The sequence below is a fragment of the Lytechinus variegatus genome, chromosome 6 (genome assembly GCF_018143015.1).
Source record: "Lytechinus variegatus isolate NC3 chromosome 6, Lvar_3.0, whole genome shotgun sequence".
Classification (NCBI taxonomy): Eukaryota; Metazoa; Echinodermata; class Echinoidea; order Temnopleuroida; family Toxopneustidae; genus Lytechinus; species Lytechinus variegatus.
The window spans coordinates 18,847,890-18,869,121 of NC_054745.1; the positions used below are offsets into that span (position 1 = coordinate 18,847,890).

At 35.1% G+C, this 21,232-nt stretch overlaps 1 protein-coding gene across 1 annotated transcript; it reads left to right on the forward strand.

The window, feature by feature from the left end:
- Positions 1–14,107: 14,107 nt before the first annotated feature.
- LOC121417137 lies at positions 14,108–20,832 on the forward strand. Its single transcript, XM_041610725.1, has 4 exons — positions 14,108–14,441; positions 15,679–15,847; positions 17,211–17,329; positions 20,457–20,832. Exons 1-4 carry the CDS (start codon positions 14,270–14,272, stop codon positions 20,732–20,734), a joined length of 738 nt encoding a protein of 245 aa, XP_041466659.1. The 5' UTR covers positions 14,108–14,269; the 3' UTR covers positions 20,735–20,832.
- Positions 20,833–21,232: the final 400 nt, after the last annotated feature.

Here is a 21,232-nt window from a genome sequence, read left to right on the forward strand (position 1 = left end):
AAAAAAAGATCCTTTGTTTTTGCGATGTTTTTTATTTGGAACAGTGTCAAATAATTTTAAATTACTTGTAAATATTATGATTGTATGTGATTAAATACTAATAAAATACATGATTATAAAAGTCCAATTTCTCTTTAAGACACTATTTCTTCACTCCTCCCCACACTCGTACTATTTTCTAATTGTTTAGCTACAGCTTCATGATTATTCAATTCAATTCAAATTTATTTTCATTCTTCAAAATGATACAAATAAGTACAAAATAGATTGATTCAATTTAAATAAACAATAGCATGAACAAAATTCAATATTGGAAGAAAAAAAAAATACATATTTGAAAGTAATCTAAATATAAATTAACATACATGTCAAATTAAATCAATATAATCAATATCATTAGATATAATTCAATCAACGCAATTATATATCATAAGAAGAATGGAGGGGTCCACTGAAAAGCAAAGCTTGTATAATGTGGACCCCTCAAAAAATAGATACAAGGAATATAGAAATATACGTAAAGTAATACATGAAGATAACGAAAAGGCAAGTAATAATAGTAAATAACACGAAACAACACAACACATGAACATGAGGTGGACAATAGTACGATAACAACTGCCTAGAATATAGAAAGAAAATAGAGATAGGGAGAGGGATGCAAAGCTAATTTGCTGCATATAATTATATTATGTCTACACATACATAAACATCAATACACGCACACACACACACATATATATATATATACATATATACACACACATACACACAAATACATACACGCATACATATACACATTACACATAAACATACACACACACACCCCACCATACACACATATACAAATACACCATTACACACGCACACACACACACACACATACAATAAAAAAGGTACAATATAATGTATAGACAAGATATAACTTTCAAATTTTATGTCTAACTGGAAAAAAAAAATAATAAGGCTTTATGTTCTGTATAAACATAGATTAGCAAAAAATGATACAAAATTTTAGTTTAAACAGTGAATATAATTCATTAGGAAATAAGGAGCATAAATTTTAATTTGTTTTTAAAGGACAGTAAAGAACGGGCATCTTTAATCTCATCGCCAAGGGAGTTCCAAAATCTTGGACCTGTATATAAATAAGTATTTTGTGCTAGATGCGTTCTGAGGAGGGGCAAGTGATATTCATTTGACTGCCTGGTGGGATAGTTATGGAGGGATTGGTTTTGGTGAAACATAGAGTCAAATATGCGTGGCAACGAATTATTTTTGTATCTATACATGAATTGACCTAATTGAAATAAATATAAATTTTTTATTTTCATGATTTTATGTTCCAGGAACAATTGATCTGTATGAGAACGAACCGGTGCATTACATATAATTCGGAGTGTTTTCTTTTGTAAAATTAATATTTTGTCCAATAAAGAATTATGGGTATTTCCCCATGCTAATATTCCATAATTAAGGTACGGTAAAATTAAGGAGGAATATAACATGAGTAATGTGACCTGAGGAAAATAGTGTTTTAACTTATTAATTATACCAATATTACGAGATAATATTTTGCTCACATGAAGAACGTGGGGTTTCCAAGAAAGTTTATTATCAACTATAATTCCTAAAAATTTAATTTGGGAAACACATTGTAAAGGTGTATCATCAAAGATAATGTCAGAAGGTAAAGATTCAATAGAATTACTAAATATCATATATTTGGTTTTGTTTAAATTAAGAGATAGTTTATTGGCGCGTATCCATTGAGTCAAATTTAGCAGTTCTAAATTCATGATCTGAACTAGAGTTTGAGGGTTTTTGTGAGCAAAAAATACATTGGAATCATCTGCAAAAAGAATGAAAGAAAGAATGTCAGATGATCTATGAAAATCGTTAATGTAAATAATGAATAAAAGAGGCTTTAATATACTACCTTGTGGGACACCACAATTAATGTCATGTTGATCAGAGATGTGATTATTTAAATAAACATATTGTTTTCTATTTTTAAGGTAATTCCTGAACCACTCCAAGGCAATTCCACGTATTCCATAATGAGAAAGCTTGTAAAGTAAAATGTCGTGGTTAATAGTGTCAAATGCCTTGGAGAAGTCCAGGAATATACCAATTAGATGCGAATGATCATCTAAAGAATGGGCTACTTTATGCACAAAATTTAAAAGAGCGTGGATAGTGCTATGTTTTTGTCTAAAACCAAATTGGAAGTTAGTGAATATATTATTGATTTTAAGAAATTTAGTTGTTCTAATAAAAATTAATCTCTCTAAAATCTTAGAAAGAGAAGAGAGTAAGGATATAGGACGGTAATTACCAGCATCAAGCTCGTCTCCCTTTTTAAATAAGGGAATAACTTTCGCAATTTTCATTTGTTTAGGAAAAATACCACTTAATATAGATTTATTTAATATATGTGTCAAGGGCTCAACAAAAGACGATATGGTTCCTTTTAATATAAAATTACTTATGTCATCATGACCAGCACTGTGTTTATTATTTAAGGAGGAAACAATATCGGTCACTTCATAAATAGTAGTCGGATAGAAGAAAATGGAATTGGCATTAGGTTGTCCCAGGAATTTAGAAAAATGCTTATTGGATTGTGGAATTTTTTGTGCCAAATTTTCCCCTATCGTAGAAAAGTAAGAATTCAAAACATTGGCGATTTCTGTGGGATCTTCTATATTCCGATTATTAAATCTTATTTTAGTAATATTTGATTTCTTTTTTGAAATATTCAAAGCTTGCTTAATAACTTTCCATGTGTTTTTCATATCATGTTTATATTGCTCTAATTGAATCGAGTAATATTTCTTTTTTTCTGCACGCAAGACTTTTATTAATGTATTTTTATAAGAAGTATACTTAATTTTTGAATGTTCATTCTTCTTCAATTTGAATTTATAGTACAGTCGGTTTTTTTTATTAATTGAGCGCAAGAGGGAGTTAGAAATCCAGGGAAGTCTGGGTGATGTTTTATAATTAACTCGATTATCATTCTTTTTAGGAATATGATCATCTAGATGTTTTTTAAATATACTTAAAAAATTGCCTAAAGATAAATCAACATCGTCAGTGTTATAAACGCTAGACCAGTCAACTCTATCTAAACTGACACCAAGACTAGCTAATTTTTCTGGGGTGGCCCTACGTCTAGCTGGTAGGGGATATACTTTATTTAAGGAACATTTAAGATTGAAAAATGACATAATTGGATAATGATCAGTAATATCAGAAAGGACTATTAAGGATTCTGGGGGTGGTAATGAGTTACATAAAATATTGTCAAGGAGAGTGGCTGAGTGATTACTAACACGCGTAGGTTTAGAAATTAATGGCAAGAACGAGGCTGAGTAAAGTGTTTCAAGAAACTCATGTGAGAAATTGTTGTTAGCATGTTTTAATAGATCGATATTAAAATCGCCCATTACAAATACATCTTTGTTGACAAAATTCGCATTACTCAGAATAGATGTTATAAATTGAAAGAAATCATTATTATTTGAATTTGGGGGTCTATAAATAATTCCAACTATTATATTTTTGCTATGAGGAATAGAAATTTCAATAAATAGTGACTCAATAAACTCATTCATAAAATTAAGTTCGTTTAGGACAGTGAATTCAAAATTAATGGAAAGATAAAGTGCTACGCCCCCACCCAACTTTTTTGATCTGTTATTAACAATGAAGTCATATCCATCTATTGCATAAGGTAAATTTGTGTCAGTGGAAAGCCAAGTTTCGGTCAAGCCAATAACTGAAAAAGAATGTTTATTTTGGTTGTCTAAAAGAATCTGAAGTTCTTCAAAATGTTTACTTATGCTTCTGATATTCATATGCAGTAAGGAAAATGAGTTTTTAGAAAATGTTTTTGTTACTTCTTTTAATTGTAATTGAGTAATATATTTCGAGGAGGGAATTGGAAGTGAACATTGATTAGAATCATTGGCATAATTTAACTCCTCAGATGATAGATTAAGGTTATCTGCAAAATTATTATCATATGAGGCAGAAGAGGTATCAATGTCACTGGATTCTCTATCAGATGAATCATTATCATAAAAATTGACAGATGAGTTATTTGTATCAGCCATTTAAAAATTTATCAAAACAGGAGAAGCATAAAACATGAATAAATTGTGAAGATGGAATAATCCAGCACTTAAGCAGCATCTCAGCAAGCATCTGAAGAAAGGAAAAATGGAGATAGTCAGGCAAGAAGACAGATACAAACACAACACTGAACAAACATGAAATACTTGAAATTAGACGACTAAACAATTATGTCAAAAACATGAGTAACTAATATTTATTTGGCTATTTGATTTGGGAGTAATCCCTTACACTCGAAATCATTGCAGCCGTTTCCAACAAAAAAAAGTACTTGTACCTTTGATTACACGAAGTTGTGTAAAATCTGGGCCAGACTTACAAAGAATTGCAATTGATTTCATAACTACGGAATAGGCCAGCGACCCAAAATAATTATGAAAACCGTAATAGCTTTTGGCTGTCTGGTGTTAATTTGACTGGTATGGTTCTGCAACTTCTTTTTTAAATGATAGTTAAGGTCACACTAACACAATCTTCCTCAGACTAACCATAATTATTTATGTCATTATTTCGAAAGCTATATCATCTTTCGGTTTGGAGCAGTGCTTCCACTCCTAGAATCCAGGAAATTCCAGGAAGTTTTCCAGAAAGTTATCATTTTCGGGAATGATATTGTTTTCTGAATATCATGTCGAAACCTATCATAAAATTGGATCTTTTAACTAAAATTTCAAAAAATTTGCTCGCTTGCTTCGCTCGCTGGCAACTCCTTATGAACTTTGCCCGTTAAGTCATGTTTCGCTCCCTCAAAAATTTTGGCTCAATTATGGCACTGGGTCCTGTATATCATTGTGTGTGTGTATTAAAGAGGATTGTAACTTATGAGAGATTGGCGAACATTTGGAAAATTCCAGGATATTTTGAAAAATTCCAAAAAAGCTTTCAGAGTAGAGTAAATTCCAGGAAGTTCCGTTTGGAAAAGTGGAAGCACTGGTTTGGAGTCGGTTTCTTTCGTGTGTATGTAACATGAGAAAACAGATATTGATGTTCATTGTTCCGGGCTTTATTTCATCTAGGATGCAGGATTATGGTTAGGGTTGCATTGAATCATGGCCATGTAAAGCGGGGGTTCTGGTTCAGCACCCCCCCCCCAAAAAAAAAATCATGGGGATTGCTGCGTGTATTGTTTTCCATGAACAGCAACCCTAGGCATACTGGAAGTTGTCTTTAACGGATAAATGTCACCAAAATGACCTTCATTTTGTGTGATATTTCTTTTAATTTTTATTCTGCTTTTCAAATTTCTCGGGACCAGTTTGACCTCCATTTTGTAGCGAAAATCTTTTTTTTTGCTTTTTAAATTTCCCGGGACCAATGTGACCTCCATTTGTTAGTGGAAACCTCTTTTTCAAATTTACATCAGCACCCCCAGTAAAAAAAAAAATCGTTCCCACGGCCCTGCACTCAGTGGCCCAAATTCTGAAGTCGGGTTTAACTTAAACTCAGGTTTAAAGTTGTGGTTTACCAAAGTAATTTTGATACCGAAAGTATCAAATTTTTCATTAAGTTGTATGTTTCTTGGGTTTTCTGTGCTCTTTCCTGATTCATCGATGGTGAAGACGATCATGTATTTATACTTCCTACACAATTATGAATGATTTGAGAGCCGAATGAGCTGAAATATGATATCTCTACTGTTAGTGATTATGTAACAATTGGCTGGCCATACTTAAGCCACAACTTCAACCTGAGTTTAAGTTAAACCCGACTTCAGAATGTGGGCCAGTAGGGTCTTACGGTTTTTAGGGTTGGGTTTAGGATATTAGCATTTGATTAGCGTTTGGAACTAATAGGTGAAATATTGTCGCCGGAGTAAATGTCATGCACTCATTCAATGGTTATAACCTTGTTCTCAGTTACATCTCTATGTGTGGCAAAATAAGCTCGACAATGTTTGGATTATTTTCTCTTTTTCTTTTTGACAAATGCTTAATTTTTTTACACTGTCAGTTTCCATTATAGTTTTGCATCATATAAATTTGCTCTTAAGTAAATTTGATTCTTATGAATATTTTTTTCTTTATTAAAGATAGAGTTTGAAAAATGAAAATTTTCTTGCCATATTACTCTCCACCAATAGAGGGCGTACACAAAAATTTGCCCAGAATTCAAGTTTTTAAGCGCTCTTGTCAATACAAAAATAAATTCTAAGCTACTAATGAAAATTGAATTGCAACTGTATGGATATTAATAATTTTGGTTACAAAAGTGATATTTTAATGATTTTTTTAAAGTGTTTGCTCAAAAACAGCATTGGCATGCCATAGTCCTACCTGTAGATTCTCCACAGGCAGGATGGTAGCAGTGAACAAGTGATCTCATGGAATAATTTTTCCTCCTGAGCAGCAGCTAACGAGGTATGTCCAATCCAGCAATGTGCGGAGATAGAAGGAACAAAGGTCACTTTGAGCCATGCTCCTAGACCAGGAACAACCGTGGTTCCCGATCGCATTTGGTATTCACGTTGCGTGAGACCGGGTAAGGAAGTTTTTGCTCCGCTAAGCAGAACGCTTTTAAAAACATAGAAACACTGTTTAAAATAATTTAAACAATGGTTTTTGCTATGTGAATCGCACAGTAGTAGTTTGAATAGTTTGATTTAGCGTTTCAAATCTTAAACAACCATGCTTAAATTATTGATAATTAAATATTTGAATTTATTGAACTTTGTTGTTTAAGATTACAAGCACTTGTTTAAACTACTGTGCGATTTACATAGTTAAGAACGTTGTTTGAATTACTTTTAACAGTGAAAGTAATCATTAAGTGTCATTTATTGTCATCTTTAACTTACAAATTTCCCTTGAAGCACGAAGTGCCTATGTTAGTCAGGTCCAGATTTAAAAACTTGTGCTCAGAAAAAGTGCTTTAGGCATTTTGTGTTAATGCTGATTTAGCAATTGTTTTAAGGTAATTCAGGGGTGCTGAACCCAAAAATGCTGTTTGCCAAACTTGATTCCGAAGTTCTCATCCTCAAATCGGGAAAAAACAAAATGGCTGCATTTCTAATGCAGTTTCCCCATATAAAACAATTTTTATGGGTGATTATATTTAAAGAATTGGGATTTATGCGTTATTTTTGATACCCAGGGTTGCAAACATGTGTCCGAATTATTCGTCAGCCATTTTTGATTCCAAGATGGCTGCCATGATTCACAGCTGCTGATTTGATAAATAATATGGCAAAATGTTTGATAATTTGGGGGCGATGCTGGCATATTCACATTGGATATCTTTAACGTGTCCGCCATTTTTTCCTCGCCTGCATAGCAGAAGCAAGACATGGACGTCGCTTTTCCGACGGCGGCGGCGAAGTCAACATCAAATCTTAACCGAGGTTAAGTTTTTGAAATTTCATAACTTTTAGGGTTTAGATGTCTATTTCATGAAACTTAGGCATGTTAGGATTAAACAAAGTCTATTGACACAGGATATAGTTACAAAACGTTGTCAAGGTTACCTGGAAATCCAACATAGCGTCCACAACGGCAGTCGTTGTACCATCAACTCCAAAAATAAAGTAAATCCTCAAAATCAAAATCATCAAAAAGCTTTCAAGGCAAATAATGAATCAGGACATGTTTACAAGATAGTCAGTGAGTGTGTCAGAGAATCCAAGATTACCTTCCAAAATGGCGTCTATAATGGACGTTGTAACTTTGAAATGGTCCAAATTCATATAATATCCACCTGGTAGAAATAACTTTGGGGTCTACCGAGAATAAAATAAAACATATAAAAAATCATGATTCCAAAGGGAAAAATTACATTGGAAAAATTTCAAGGTTTATCAGTGGTGCAGTTTTGCCCCCCCCCCCAAAAAAAAAAAATAATGATGGCTTAAAAAATAGTTGCTATTTCTTAAAAATCTGGCTGCAAAGTTCATATACTATCTACCTACAATGTAAGAACATTTTTGTGGCGTTCTCATGATTTCAAGGGTCACATGACAATAGGTGAAGACAGATTACAGGGGACCACTGTTGTCCATTTTGTCAAAAATTAAAGAACGCTCCAAAAATTACATTCAAATTGGCCACCATTGTTATAAATATGACAATACTTCATATTCCATCTAGTGCCACTATTATGGTGTCTCTGTTTCTAAGACTCATGAAAATGTGTTTTACTAGAATTAGTGACATAATTAGGTGGTTGCGCAACAATAAGTAAACATCCAAAAACAAACTTTAAAAAATAAGGTACACTTTCACCTAAAAATTTCCATAATTCACTGATAAGTATTTCAAGACACGTCATTTTTGTGCTCAGGACTATCCTATGGTTTCATGATTAGGGGACAGCAGTCATTTTCACGCAATTTTAGAAGTCGCTTTGGACTTTTTACGACGAAAAGGAAACTGACCATCTTTTTTATTTGTTCCGATTTATCATTTCAGCCTTCAAACCACAATACATGTAGTGTAGATTTTGTTCACCTAATTATGACTATGTTTAGCTGATGGAAGTCTTTTAAGACTCACTTTGAAAGCCAACTTTAAATAATAGGCAAAATGGACTGCTTCATACCATTGTAACTAATCCAAAAGTATTATTCAACCCTTGAAACCATAGTGTAGACACCAACATCATACTTCCCAAATGGATTTTAAATAGATTATGTCAATTTTTGAGTATCAGCAGCCATTTTAGACTCCTTAATTGGAAGCCATCTTGGATTTTTAGACATACATGACCATTGATTGCCCTTGTAACTTATCCTAATGTATTACTTGACCATTTAAACCAAGGGTTAGACAACATAATCATATACCACAGGCAGATATTAAACAAACTATGACAGTTTTTGTCTCACCTGCGAAGCAGAGTGAGACTATAGGCGCTGCTTTTCCGGCGGCGCGGCGGCGGCGGCGTCGGCGGCGTCAACATCAAATCTTAACCTGAGGTTAAGTTTTTGAAATGACGTCATAACTTAAAAAGTATATGAATATAGTAAATAAAACTTGGCCATAAGGTTAATCAAGTACTAGTATTACTGAACATCCTATTAGAGTTTCATGTCACATGACCAAGGTCAAAGGTCATTTAGGGTCAATGAACTTAGACCATGTTGGAGGGATCAACATCGAAATCTTAACCTGAGGTTAAGTTTTTGAAATGTCATCATAACTTAGAAAATATATGGACCTAGTTCATGAAACTTGGACATAAGGTTAATCAAGTATCACTGAACATCCTACACGAGTTTCACGTCACATGACCAAGGTCAAAGGTCATTTAGGGTCAATGAACTTTGGCCGAATTGCGGATATCTGTTGAATTCCCATCATAACTTTGAAAGTTTATGGATCTGATTCATGAAACTTGGACATAATAGTAATCAAGCATCACTGAACATTTTGTGCAAGTTTCAGGTCTCATGATTAAGGTCAAAGGTCATTTAGGGTCAATGATCTTTGGCCGAATTGGGGGTATCTGTTGAATTACCATCATAACTTTGAAAGTTTATTGGTCTAGTTCATTAAACTTGGATATTATAGTAATCAAGTATCTCTGAACATCCTGTGCACGTTTCAGGTCACATGACCAAGGTCAAAGGTCAATGAACTTTGGCCGAACTGGGTGTATCTGTTGAATTACCATCATAACTTTGAATGTTTATGGATCTGATTCATGAAACTTGTACATAAGAGTAATCAAGTATCACTGAACATCCTGTGCGAGTTTCAGGTCACATGATCAAGGTCACAGGTCATGTAAGGTCAATGAACTTTGGCCATGTTGGGTTTTTTTGTTGAATAACCATCATATCTCTGTAAGTTTATTCTAGTTCATAAAAAGTGGACATAAGAGTAACCATGTATCACTGAACATCTTGTGCGAGTTAGAGTAGTATTCAAAGTCAGCACTGCTGCTATATTGAACTGCGTGGTGCAGGTGAGACGGCCAGAGGCATTCCACTTGTAACCACTTTAGATTCCAATTTTGGAAGCCTTTTTGGATTCTTTGACATGCTGGACCTCTGACTGTAACTTGTCCTTATTTATTACTTGACCCTTTAAACCATGGGTTAAACACCAAAATCATATACCCTGGGCTGATACTAAACAAACTATGTCAGTTTTTCGGTGAGAACGCCTACATAGACTCCATTTTTGGAACCTACTATGGATTTTTTGACATAATGGAACTACTAACTGGAGACACCAAAATCATATGCCCAAGGTAGGTTTTGGGATTTTTAGATAACAAGAGCTATTTTAGACTCCAATTTTGAAAGCCATCTTGGATTTTTGGACATAGTGGACTGTTGACTGTCCTTGTAACTTGTCCCGGTTTACTTCTTGACCCTTGAAATCACCAATGAATACAACCCAAATAAAAGACACTAAAATACGTGAAAGATGAATTATGAATGTTTAGGCCATGGCACCCATTTTTACGCAATCTTCGATTTTTTAGGTAACCTGGAGTGCTTATGTTTACTCTTTCCTTTTTCGCCCTCCACCATTGAATACATGTATGCACCGAAAAAGGTGTCTAGGGTAGATAAAGTCCCGGTTATTTTAATTTTCAGTTAATGGCGGCCATCTTAGACGCCATCTCGAAAATAACCACTTTCGCGAATACGTATTTTGGTGGATTTTTAGTATGTTATTTTTTAGATCAAATAGTATCAAAAACCGTTGATAAACATTTTGGTTACAATTTTTGGGGGTCAGAATAGAGTAAAAATGGGTGTAGAATGGCAGCCATTTTGTTTTTGCCAATTTGAGGATTTTAACCTAAAAATCAATGTTGGCAAACAGCAAATTTGGACTCAGCGCCCTCAAATTATGTTAAAGCACTTCTCAATTCAGCATTAACACGATTTGCCTAAGGCAGTCTACTTTTCTCAAATCTGGACCTGACTATATTCATGATATAGTGCCCCCTTCCCCTATCCACGAGTGTTGTAAAAGGACAAGTCCACCCCAACAAAAACTGGATTTGAATGAAAAGAGAAAATTATACAAGCAAAACACTGAAAATTTCATCAAAATCGGATGCAAAATAAAAGTTATGGCATTTTAAAGAAAGTTTCGCTTCATTTCACAAAACAGTTATATGCACACCTCGGTCGGTATGCTAATGAGGGAACTGATGACATTACTCATTCACTATTTCTTTTGTATCTTATTATATGAAATATGAAATATTTTTATTTTCTCGTCATTGTCATGTGAAATGAAGTTTCATTCCTCCCTGAACACGTAGAATTCCATTATTTTAATATCTTGTGCTTCAGGCAAGGAGATCTTTATCGTCAAATTCGTAAAATTTGAAATATTGTATAATTCAAACAATAAAAACCAAAAGAAATAGTGAGTGAATTACGTCATCGACTCTCTCATTTGGATGTAGCTGGCTCGTTCATATAACTATTTTGTTAAAAATAAGCAAAACTTTGAAATGTCATAACTTTCTTACTTTACATCCGATTTTGATGAAATTTTCAGCATTTTGCTTGTCTGAATTTTCTCTATTGATTCAAATCAACATTTTTCTGAGATGGACTTGACCTTCAAGGTTGTATCAATTATTGGTTTATAATTAAGGTAATAACCACATTTAAAAGTTTTGGAATAATTCAGTTTATAATTTTGTAAATCGATATCTTGTGAAAATGGAAGAAAATAAATGTTCATTTGAATTGAATCGAAAAAATTCTCATTGTAACCATTCTTTAGCGATGCAGCCGATTTAATTTTTGCAGTGCTGAAATAGAACCCAATAAATGAATAAATAAGTAAATGAATAAATAAATACATAAATAAATAAAGCAATACGTAGGAAATGACTGAACTCAAAGGTGGAATTCAGCACCGCCGCGGAAGTGCTGGACACACAAAAAAACACGCTGTTTACGCCTGTCACTTTAACAACAAGTAGTTTAAACCTTTTAAACAAGTAGTTTATAAAGTTTAAGCAGTTGTTTAAGAAATTTAAACGAAAGTTGTTAGAGTGACGGGCTTAAACAAAGATTTTTAAACATCGTTTTTACATCGAACATTCAAGTAGGCCTATATTTGCTAATCGACAAAATTGTGAATGTATATCCGTGGCCGGGAGGCGATTTTTTCGTCAGTACTTGCGCAAACGAAGCGTGATGGCAGTGGCAAGGTCGATAAAAATAGGCTGTTTTGGATACTTTTAATCAGATTTAAGATCTAGGTATTGTATTTTTTTTAGAGTCTTGCCTCATTTTTTTTAAATAAAGATATATTCTTTAAAAAATCGCTCTAAGCGAGAATCGAACCTACCGTCGTCCATGAAATTGACTTTGCATTTGCTCATTGGGGACAGTTCCATAAAATTTACCATTATGGTAACTTGCATGGAATCCTTGATTCTGATTGGCTGTTGCTCAGCGTTACCATGGTAGTTACCATTGGCATGATTGGATGGCCAAGTTTCTTAGCATAGTTTCATTTGTATTTGAATAACAGAAAACAATATGTTGCGATAAAAATTGCAAAATCAAATGATCGATGTACTTCCCTTGGAGTTCCACAAGGATCTATATTAGGTCCCGTACTTTTTGTTTTATCTATATTGATGCTATGTTAAAAATTTGAATCATGGAAAGTTGGTAATGTACGCTGACGATACTACTCTATATGTAAGTGCTACGTCTATTTAAGAAATACAAGTAAAACTTCAGAATGATTTTGATGCAATCGCTAAGTGGATCAAGTTAAATAAGCTATGTTTAAATGTTGATAAAACCAAATATATGATCATTGGAAGTAAAAACAGACTAAATATAGTAAAAGTGCAATTTCTATCAAGTTATCAAGTATGAAAGTATTGAAATTGAAAAGTGTAGGCCTATTAGATTTAAATGTCATGGTGTTATTATTGATGATAATTTGTTATGGTGCAATCATGTTGAGTTTGTATGTAGAAAAGTATTTGCAGGACTTGCCATGCTCAGAAGTGTCAAACCATATGTTGGAGTTGAAATGAAACTATTACATGTATGCCTCATTCAAACACAAATTGATTACTGTCGTGAAATTTTGGGGAATAGATATTTAGGTCAAATTGATAAGTTGACTGAATTGCAAAAGAGGGCAGCAAAACTTATTTTAAACTTTAATATATACACTCCCTCTGATGAAATTTGAGTAGAATACTTCAGGTGTATATTTATTTATAACTTATCAGCAGATTGTTTTAAAAATGTTTTTTAAAGAAATTTGTAAAGTGCATAATGTAAATACTCGACAAAGTGCTCATCATGATTTAATTATAGGTAAATGCCGTACTAGATTATTAAATAACTGCTTTATATTATGACGACTGCGTTCTATGAAATAATCTCCCCCAAAGTGTTAAAAATGTTAAAACCCTCAATAATTTCAAACTCTCTGTTAAAAGACATTTCCTCAATCTTGCCTAGGCCGATCAACTGGGATGCAATACCGGCATTCCCCTTTCAGGACTGATCCTTTTAATTATCATCTCTTTTTTGATGTATTATTTTATACAATACTGTTGTCGCCTTATACGTCTGTATTTTAACAATATCATATGGACTGGTGATTGTATATGTATTATCACCATTGACTGTTTTTAATTGTATAGTATTGTAATTGTATTGTATGGTTGTATTGTTTGTAATCCAGGGCCTCATGGAAGATCAACTTTTGTTGAATGAGCTACTGGTGAAATATGAATAAATAAATAAATAAACAAGGCCCTGATTGAGCCACAGCAATCGAGCTGATCGATGAAACGGAATGTACTTATATCCTTACGTTTCGCGTTCCATGAATAGTCACGAGGCGTAGTCTGACGGAAGTAATAAACCGTAGCTATTATATCGTCTTTCCTACTGCCCTCTCGCGCTGGTTGCACACGGTACTGACAAAAATGAAAGATCACGTGTAAAGGGGGGGGGGGGGGGGTTGTGCAAGCCATATTCCCACCTCCTTGAAAAACGGTGCGTGACTGCGTGCATGGGGAGGGGGTACGCCTACACGCTACACCCCACCTCCAGGGATTGAATGCACTGTCTTATCTTGTTCACCATTCGCTTACCATCACAGCTTCAGGAACATACGTCTTCCTTGCCGGGGACTTGTGGATCTATAGTAGCAAACTGAGTGCCAAGAAGACTCCAATGACCACCCAATACACGAAGTTTAAAAAATACGAAGAAAGGATCGAATCGATGCATTTCTCTGTTGATTCCCTGGAAAGGAGAGTGTACTGGACAGTGTTGTCTGAACAGACCATTGTGAGGAGCAATATCGAGGATGGGAGTCGTACGGAAACCGTCATGACATCGGAAAGTTACAGTTCACTGCACATTACAATATCAAAACTTGATGCGACTAAAAATAGAATCATGGCTGGAACATCTTATCGTTATAAAGTTCTAAATCATCCTTCGATTATCACATTCGAACCTCTGACTATGCTACCATCCTTGCTGGAATAAAATCGAAATAAATATCTAGCCGTAATTTATACCTACATCTATTTTCTTCCATTTTACAAATTTATTCCTTTTTGCAAACATAAATTCACACAATGATTTCGGTGACGTCATAGCAATCGTAATACTAGCTACGATTTGAAACCATTTTGAAACTATTTTCACTCGTTCATTCTCCCTCTCTATACAGTGCGTACCAGAAGAAAAAATCAAACGTAGAAATAATCCTGTAAAATTGTATATTTGTAATATCCTGAAGCTTTTTCCACATTTTAACATTGGTACAAATCTATCAAAGCAAATGACGATATCACTGTAATAAAATCTTTCCGCTTGAGTGATCACCACTTACTTTGAAAAGTTCCTAAAAGGATTTGCGCAGAACTCGAATATAGTTATATGAATAAAAGTATACGTTGATGATGCCAAACACGGGAATTAAGCTAGGAAGATTGATTACAATAATATTTTACCTCTTAAACTTGTTTCCTTGCCCAAAACACTTCATATAGCACCATTGCACCCCTCCCCCACACATCGAGGCCATCGTAATCTGCTTTACACGGAGCAGTGACTCAAATGATATGGCTCAGGCTTGTTTTCCTTCTGTTATTCAATGTCAAGCTTGGAAAAAGTGTTGAGAAACAATTAGTATTACATGATATATGAAATGTAAACCCACTTTAAATGATAAAACCATAGTGAAAAAAAGAAAACCGCTGGAGATATTAACCTTTATTTACTTCACCTTCAGTTATGTCCTTATAGATGCATCTAGCTCAAAAAGGCTAAAAATGCCACAAAAAAAAATGCATGAGAAACATATCCCACGGTCAGTTTGTTCTCGCCCCTTTTCCTTGACACGGCGTGAAAATGAGCATTTCTGCGAAAACCGATTTATGCGAGCTTTACACAAATGAAGTGCTCACTCAAGCGTAACATTCTGTCCAAATTTTTACTCTTTTTCCAAAGTGTTAATTTTATTGATACGAATCTCTCTCTCTCTCTCTCTCTCTCACACACACACATATCCACATCATCACCCTCACACACCTTCTCCCCCTCCATTCCTTTTATCTCGTCTGTAATAGGAGCTCTATACATCTACGTGCTTGAAGAAACACGCGAAATGTATTGGCTGTCGGATAAAGGAACTGAAAAACACCTCAAAAAGGCATTTCTTGACGGTAGCTCGCCCTCTACGTTGAGCATCGACCCAACCAATGACTGGGAGTGCTTTGCCATGGACGGTCACAGACGGTAAGAAAAAAAACAACAACACAAAATCGAAAAAAATCATTAGGCCAGTTTGATATAAAATGGGTATACACGCTAAATACTTTTTATTTTCATTTTTACAACGCTGTTTACTATGAATAATACAGTAGTTGTTTAAACATTTGAATTTGTTTCTGTGTATCACCATAATTCAAAATAAAGCAAAGGGAAGTAAACTTTTATATCATACGAAAAAGTAATGGCGTCCATTTTTATTTCATTACTCTCGTTCCAGAGGATTTTATCAGTTAATTAAAATTCCGTTGTATATACACTGTAAAAACTGCGGTGTTAAAACTGACACCAATTGGTGTTAATAGAGGACCACACCCTGAGGTGTTAAAATTACACCCTAGAGATTAAACATAACACCAAAGAGTGTAAATGTAACAACAAAAGGTGTTGTAATAACACCTATAAGTGTAAAACTAACACCACCAATTTACCACCGGTGTAACATAACTTGTGTGGTCCTCTACGTACACCGGTTAACACCACAGTTTTTGCTTTGTATCTTTATACATTTTATTCATTTTCAAATTTCAAATTCATTTGTCTTTCTTTTCTCATAACATGCATGATATATAATTCAAAGCTTCGAAATCGATACCGTAAAAAACAAACATAATAAGTAAGAAGAAAAAAAATGAAGGCATTCAACTGAACAGAATATAGGAAGAACATTATCATGAGTGAGAAAGACAAGGATACTATACGAAAGCATTTTCAAAATGCGAAAGACATTGCCTTTTACAGATCAAAATGTAAATTTAATGTTCACGATTGATGGTTGTACCTTGCCAATTCCACAACAGAGATAGTTTAATGCTGTCCGGGGGGAGGGGGGGGGGGGTGCCCGGTGCCCTACTTTAATGTTTTTTGTGTGTATAACCTTTTTTCAATACAACACAAAGGGAAGTAAACTTTAATTTCATACGAAAACAAGTAAAGCGTCCATTTTTATTTCATTACTTTCTTTCCAGTGGATTTTTTCAGTTAGGAGAAATTCCGTTGTAATAGCTTTAACATTTTATTTATTTTCTTGTTATCATTTATGCAAATATATTTACTTTTTTCATTCTAAGCTTTACCTATATAGTGATGCATTTTAGCACACAATTATTTACATGTATAACGGTTAAGTTTATTGTAAGTTGTAAGAATCGTGACTTTCTTGTTTCATCAGGTCATTGATGAAAAACAACTTGTTGCCGTTCTTTTGAACATATACCTGAATAGATAAATTCTAATAAACAAACAAAATATCCCTAGATTTGCCAAAGAGGCTGTAGCCTTCTATATTTTTGCATGTGTAAGAATAACTTTCTTTTCTTTGAAATCACAGAAAAGTTTATCTTGGAGGATCGGAGAAGATCGTTCAAATCGATGTCAGCGGACAAACCATCCAGTCCAAAATCTTTCTGAACAATACCCAAGCTTCGTTTTTATATTTCCACAAACGTGGTAAGGTCTATACTCCCGTACTTTGGCAAAAGGAAGCAAGTTACAAAAGTATCATTTGTGTTAAATAAGCATCATTTACATAGGCGTAATAGCAATTTAACAGCTAATTTTCTTCAATATATTTTTATAGAACGACAACTTCTTCCCCAAACTTTTCCTGAACGTGCAACATACAAAGGGTGTTTCAGAAACTACAATAACTCAAATTTGACTGATGTGTCACTTACTTCCTCTTGCCAAAGTTGTTAAGGTCATGAAGTCAGTAGTCAACTACCCTAAGATTTTTCAAGTAAAAGACTATAAATGACGAGAAAAAAACAAGGAAAGTATATCCTCCCAGAGGTGATGCAGCTCAGTAATGCCCCCAACATATAATTGGGAAAAAGCAACCTCATATTTTGATCATCTTGTCTCAGCCCCCCCCCCCCTCCCCGATCGATATAGGGCAACTACTTACGCAGACGACTTCTCTAACGCGGAGAATCTTTTGCCGAAAGACCTTTGATGAAACCCAGTGAATGATGACAAGAACAGCAGTGTCGTCATGACATCATTGGCATTTTGTCGTCCGGTCCAAATCTTCTGAAGCTCCGGTCCACCAATTTTCGACAAAATGAGAACATCGTGATTTGACTTGCAATTTCAAAGGACTGAGGAATGGGTGCGTCTGGCCCACTGCGCCGCGCAGTGGGCCGGAATGAGTTGAAAGTGCGCCAAAATTATATTCCGTGTTATATTTTTACTTTGACATGTACACTGTTAGGGGTAATTTTGGGCGTAGAATAGACTGAACATAATTCGAAGCCGATATGACGTCACCTTGATACCACAATTTGATTGGCTACTTAAAAACATATCTGTGAAAAGACAAATTACGAAAAACAATGTGTAGTATATAAACTTTGTGTTATGTGTTTCTTTAAGACTGACTAGAGTGAATGATGGTTTATGCTTCCCACATGCCTAAAAGGTGTGTATGAGATCCTGAAAATAATTTTATGGCATCAAAATTATCTTAAGATTAAAAATACTTTGAAATCTGAAAAATATTAACCTAGCTTGCTTCATCAAGCTGTGTAGACTTGGGTAAAACGTAGAGTATAACATCACGAATGTATGAGGAGGGTTTTGGGCTGAAAATTTCAAGTAACTTTTATCTCTTGGAGAGGGTGAGTAGCCCTTATAACATTATCAACCTTAACCCTAAAAAGACTGGGGGGGGGGGCTGATTCAGCCCCCTCGCCTTTCGCGATAAATCCGCCGCTCGAAAATTTTGACCGTGTCGCTCACTGACTTTTTACTTTCAAGTCTCGCGCAACTTTAAAGAACAAAATTGTGATCCCCGGGTACGCGGTTACGCAACATTTCGTAAGTGTATGCAGACCCCAACGTGAATTTGTGTACAAAATCCAATGCAAATAGTGTTTTTAACCAAAATTCATAAATGTATCATTATTTTTTCTTTCATTGCGTAAAATCAATTGACTTTATCTTGTTTATGGTCAAAATAAAGTCCCCGACAATCTCCGTTGAAAAAAACAATAAAAAACTAAAGGTCGAAAAACATGGAAATACATAAGAAATTTAGAAAACAAAATAATACAAAAGAAAATAAATGTTTTTTTTTATTTTTTGAAAAATTTGATCAGATGCCTATCTAGAGTATGTGAAACAAAAATTAGCATTTTAGAGGCATTATTTTATTAATTGTAGCAAACTTATGATTTTACGCATAAATTAGCATAATTAATGAGCAATGATATTTTTTGCAGACTTTGATATTATAGTTTTGTAGATAATGCCATGGGTAACGCGCATGCCAATTTTCGTCACGATCGCGCGATCGACAGTCGAGATCATAAGGGGGGGGGGGGGGGTTGGGGGGCTGATTCAGGCCCCCCTAATCTTCTTAGGCGTTGAAATAGCCCAGTCAATTTAGGGTTAATTCTGTTTACATTTATGCACGGAATTCATGTCATTTTCATGGGATGAAAGGAGAATCGACCTCACTGTTAAAAAAATGACCGGCAATTATGTACACTCCATATGGTGCGCTGCGATGACTGCTCGGTATAAAATGACCGTTTGGGGTGATGTGTCAAGCAAAATCGGCTCTGACATGAAAACGGGCAGTTAAATTTTGTATCGACGTAGAGCTTAGACATCGGAAAAAATGGTCTGATACAATTTAGACGGAGATCCACGGAAATCCAAACGTTTCTAATGTAAATGGGGGGGGGGGGGTCATCTATTATCAGCCTATTTTGAGGTATTGTTATTCTATAAACCTCCTGAAAGGTGTCTGTTATCTAGTTTGAGCCCTTTCACACGCATAATTTCAGATTCCTACATGAAAAACCTATTATGAAATAGTCTGTTTTTAAACTAGGTTGTCATATACGCGGCATTTCGCCGAATATCACAATTTACGAATTGAGGGAGGAAATTAACAACCTTAATGCACATTTCGGAATGAAATATTTGGCTAAAGTATTCTTCAAAGTGTTGTCTTTCAGCTGAGCATGACAAAAATTAAAAATCTGAAATTGTTCAAAACAACCTCTGGCGCACTTTGGTTTTGCCCACAGTGGACCGTGACCCTGATTACAGGAATTGAGGACAGGCACTGGCTATAATATCAACTTGTAAACGTAGGCTGACATTGTCTCTGGACAAACGACATTATTTGCAATGTTTCGTCACTTCCGAAACGCTTGCACACTGTAAAAACTGCGGTGTTAAAACTGACACAATTGGTGTTAATAGAGGACCACACCCTGAGGTGTTAAAAATACACCCTAGAGTTTAAACATAACACTAAAGAGTGTAAATGTAACAACAAAAGGTGTTGTAATACCACCTATAGGTGTAAAACTAAGACCATCAATTTAACACCGGTGTAAAGTAACTGGTGTGGTCCTCTATGTACACCGGGTAACACCACAGTTTTTGCTGTGCAAGACGCACTGCCCTTTCCGGTTAACCAATTTTCGACGAAGACCCGTCTGTTCATTGTGACTTGACGGGCATTTTCAACACATTAACTGTGTTTTAGAAATCGTTTTGCGCGGCGGTGCAAAACTCGCTGTTGTCCATCACTCCCCTGTCTGTCTGTTTCTAATCACAGAGCGTCGGCTCTATTGGCCAAACAATCGCCTTGTCGCCGTACAGCACACCAACCTCGACACACCTGCGATCAGGACCATCCCCATACGTGGTAGATCCGGAAAGATACCTAGTCTGGCTACTATCCAGTCAACCATTTACATAATCTTGGATGGAACACCAACAGGACTCCTTGATCTGTCAACTTATAAAGCTGCTTTCTCAGTCCGATTGAGGAGTGCGTACACCTCGGCCTCAGCCGGAGTACCATTGACGATATTCATCACCGATATAGATTGATTGCAATATTGTATTAGTCAATTATTTTATGGTGGAGCGAATTGACAAACAACGCGTTCTGTTTTATCATTTAATAATAAAAATGATAATGATAATTAACATTATTTGTATAGCGCTTATCACAAAACATGTCTCTAAGCGCTTATAGGAAAAAATCCCGGGGCCACTTCCATTGACGAGTGGATACCATGCGCGGCGACCGTGCGGTCTCGAAAAGCACCATAAACACGTATTTTCCATATTCTGAAAATGCGCCCCTTAACAAGTATTGGTGTGCAAAACCCTACCGTTAACAAGTATTGGAAACTAAATTACGATGCCCTTGGTAAGCATTCCCTGAATTGACCCCATAACCAAGTACAGCGATATTTTTGTTATGTCACGGACGTCGGTTTTACCTTCACCTACCGGGGTTCATCATTGGGTTTAGTGTTGCCCCACCTCCCACATCTTGCGCAAATCGTCTACTCTAATCACGTAGTGCTGACTCTTGGGGCC

Excerpts from the sequence above, each read along its gene's own strand:
- LOC121417137 (XM_041610725.1), top strand. The coding sequence starts at position 14,270 with ATGACCACCCAATACACGAAGTTTAAAAAATACGAAGAAAGGATCGAA. Across the intron at positions 14,442-15,678 it reads AACCGTCATGACATCGGAAA|GAGCTCTATACATCTACGTG; the intron begins GTTACAGTTCAC and ends CGTCTGTAATAG. Across the intron at positions 17,330-20,456 it reads TTTATATTTCCACAAACGTG|AGCGTCGGCTCTATTGGCCA; the intron begins GTAAGGTCTATA and ends TTCTAATCACAG.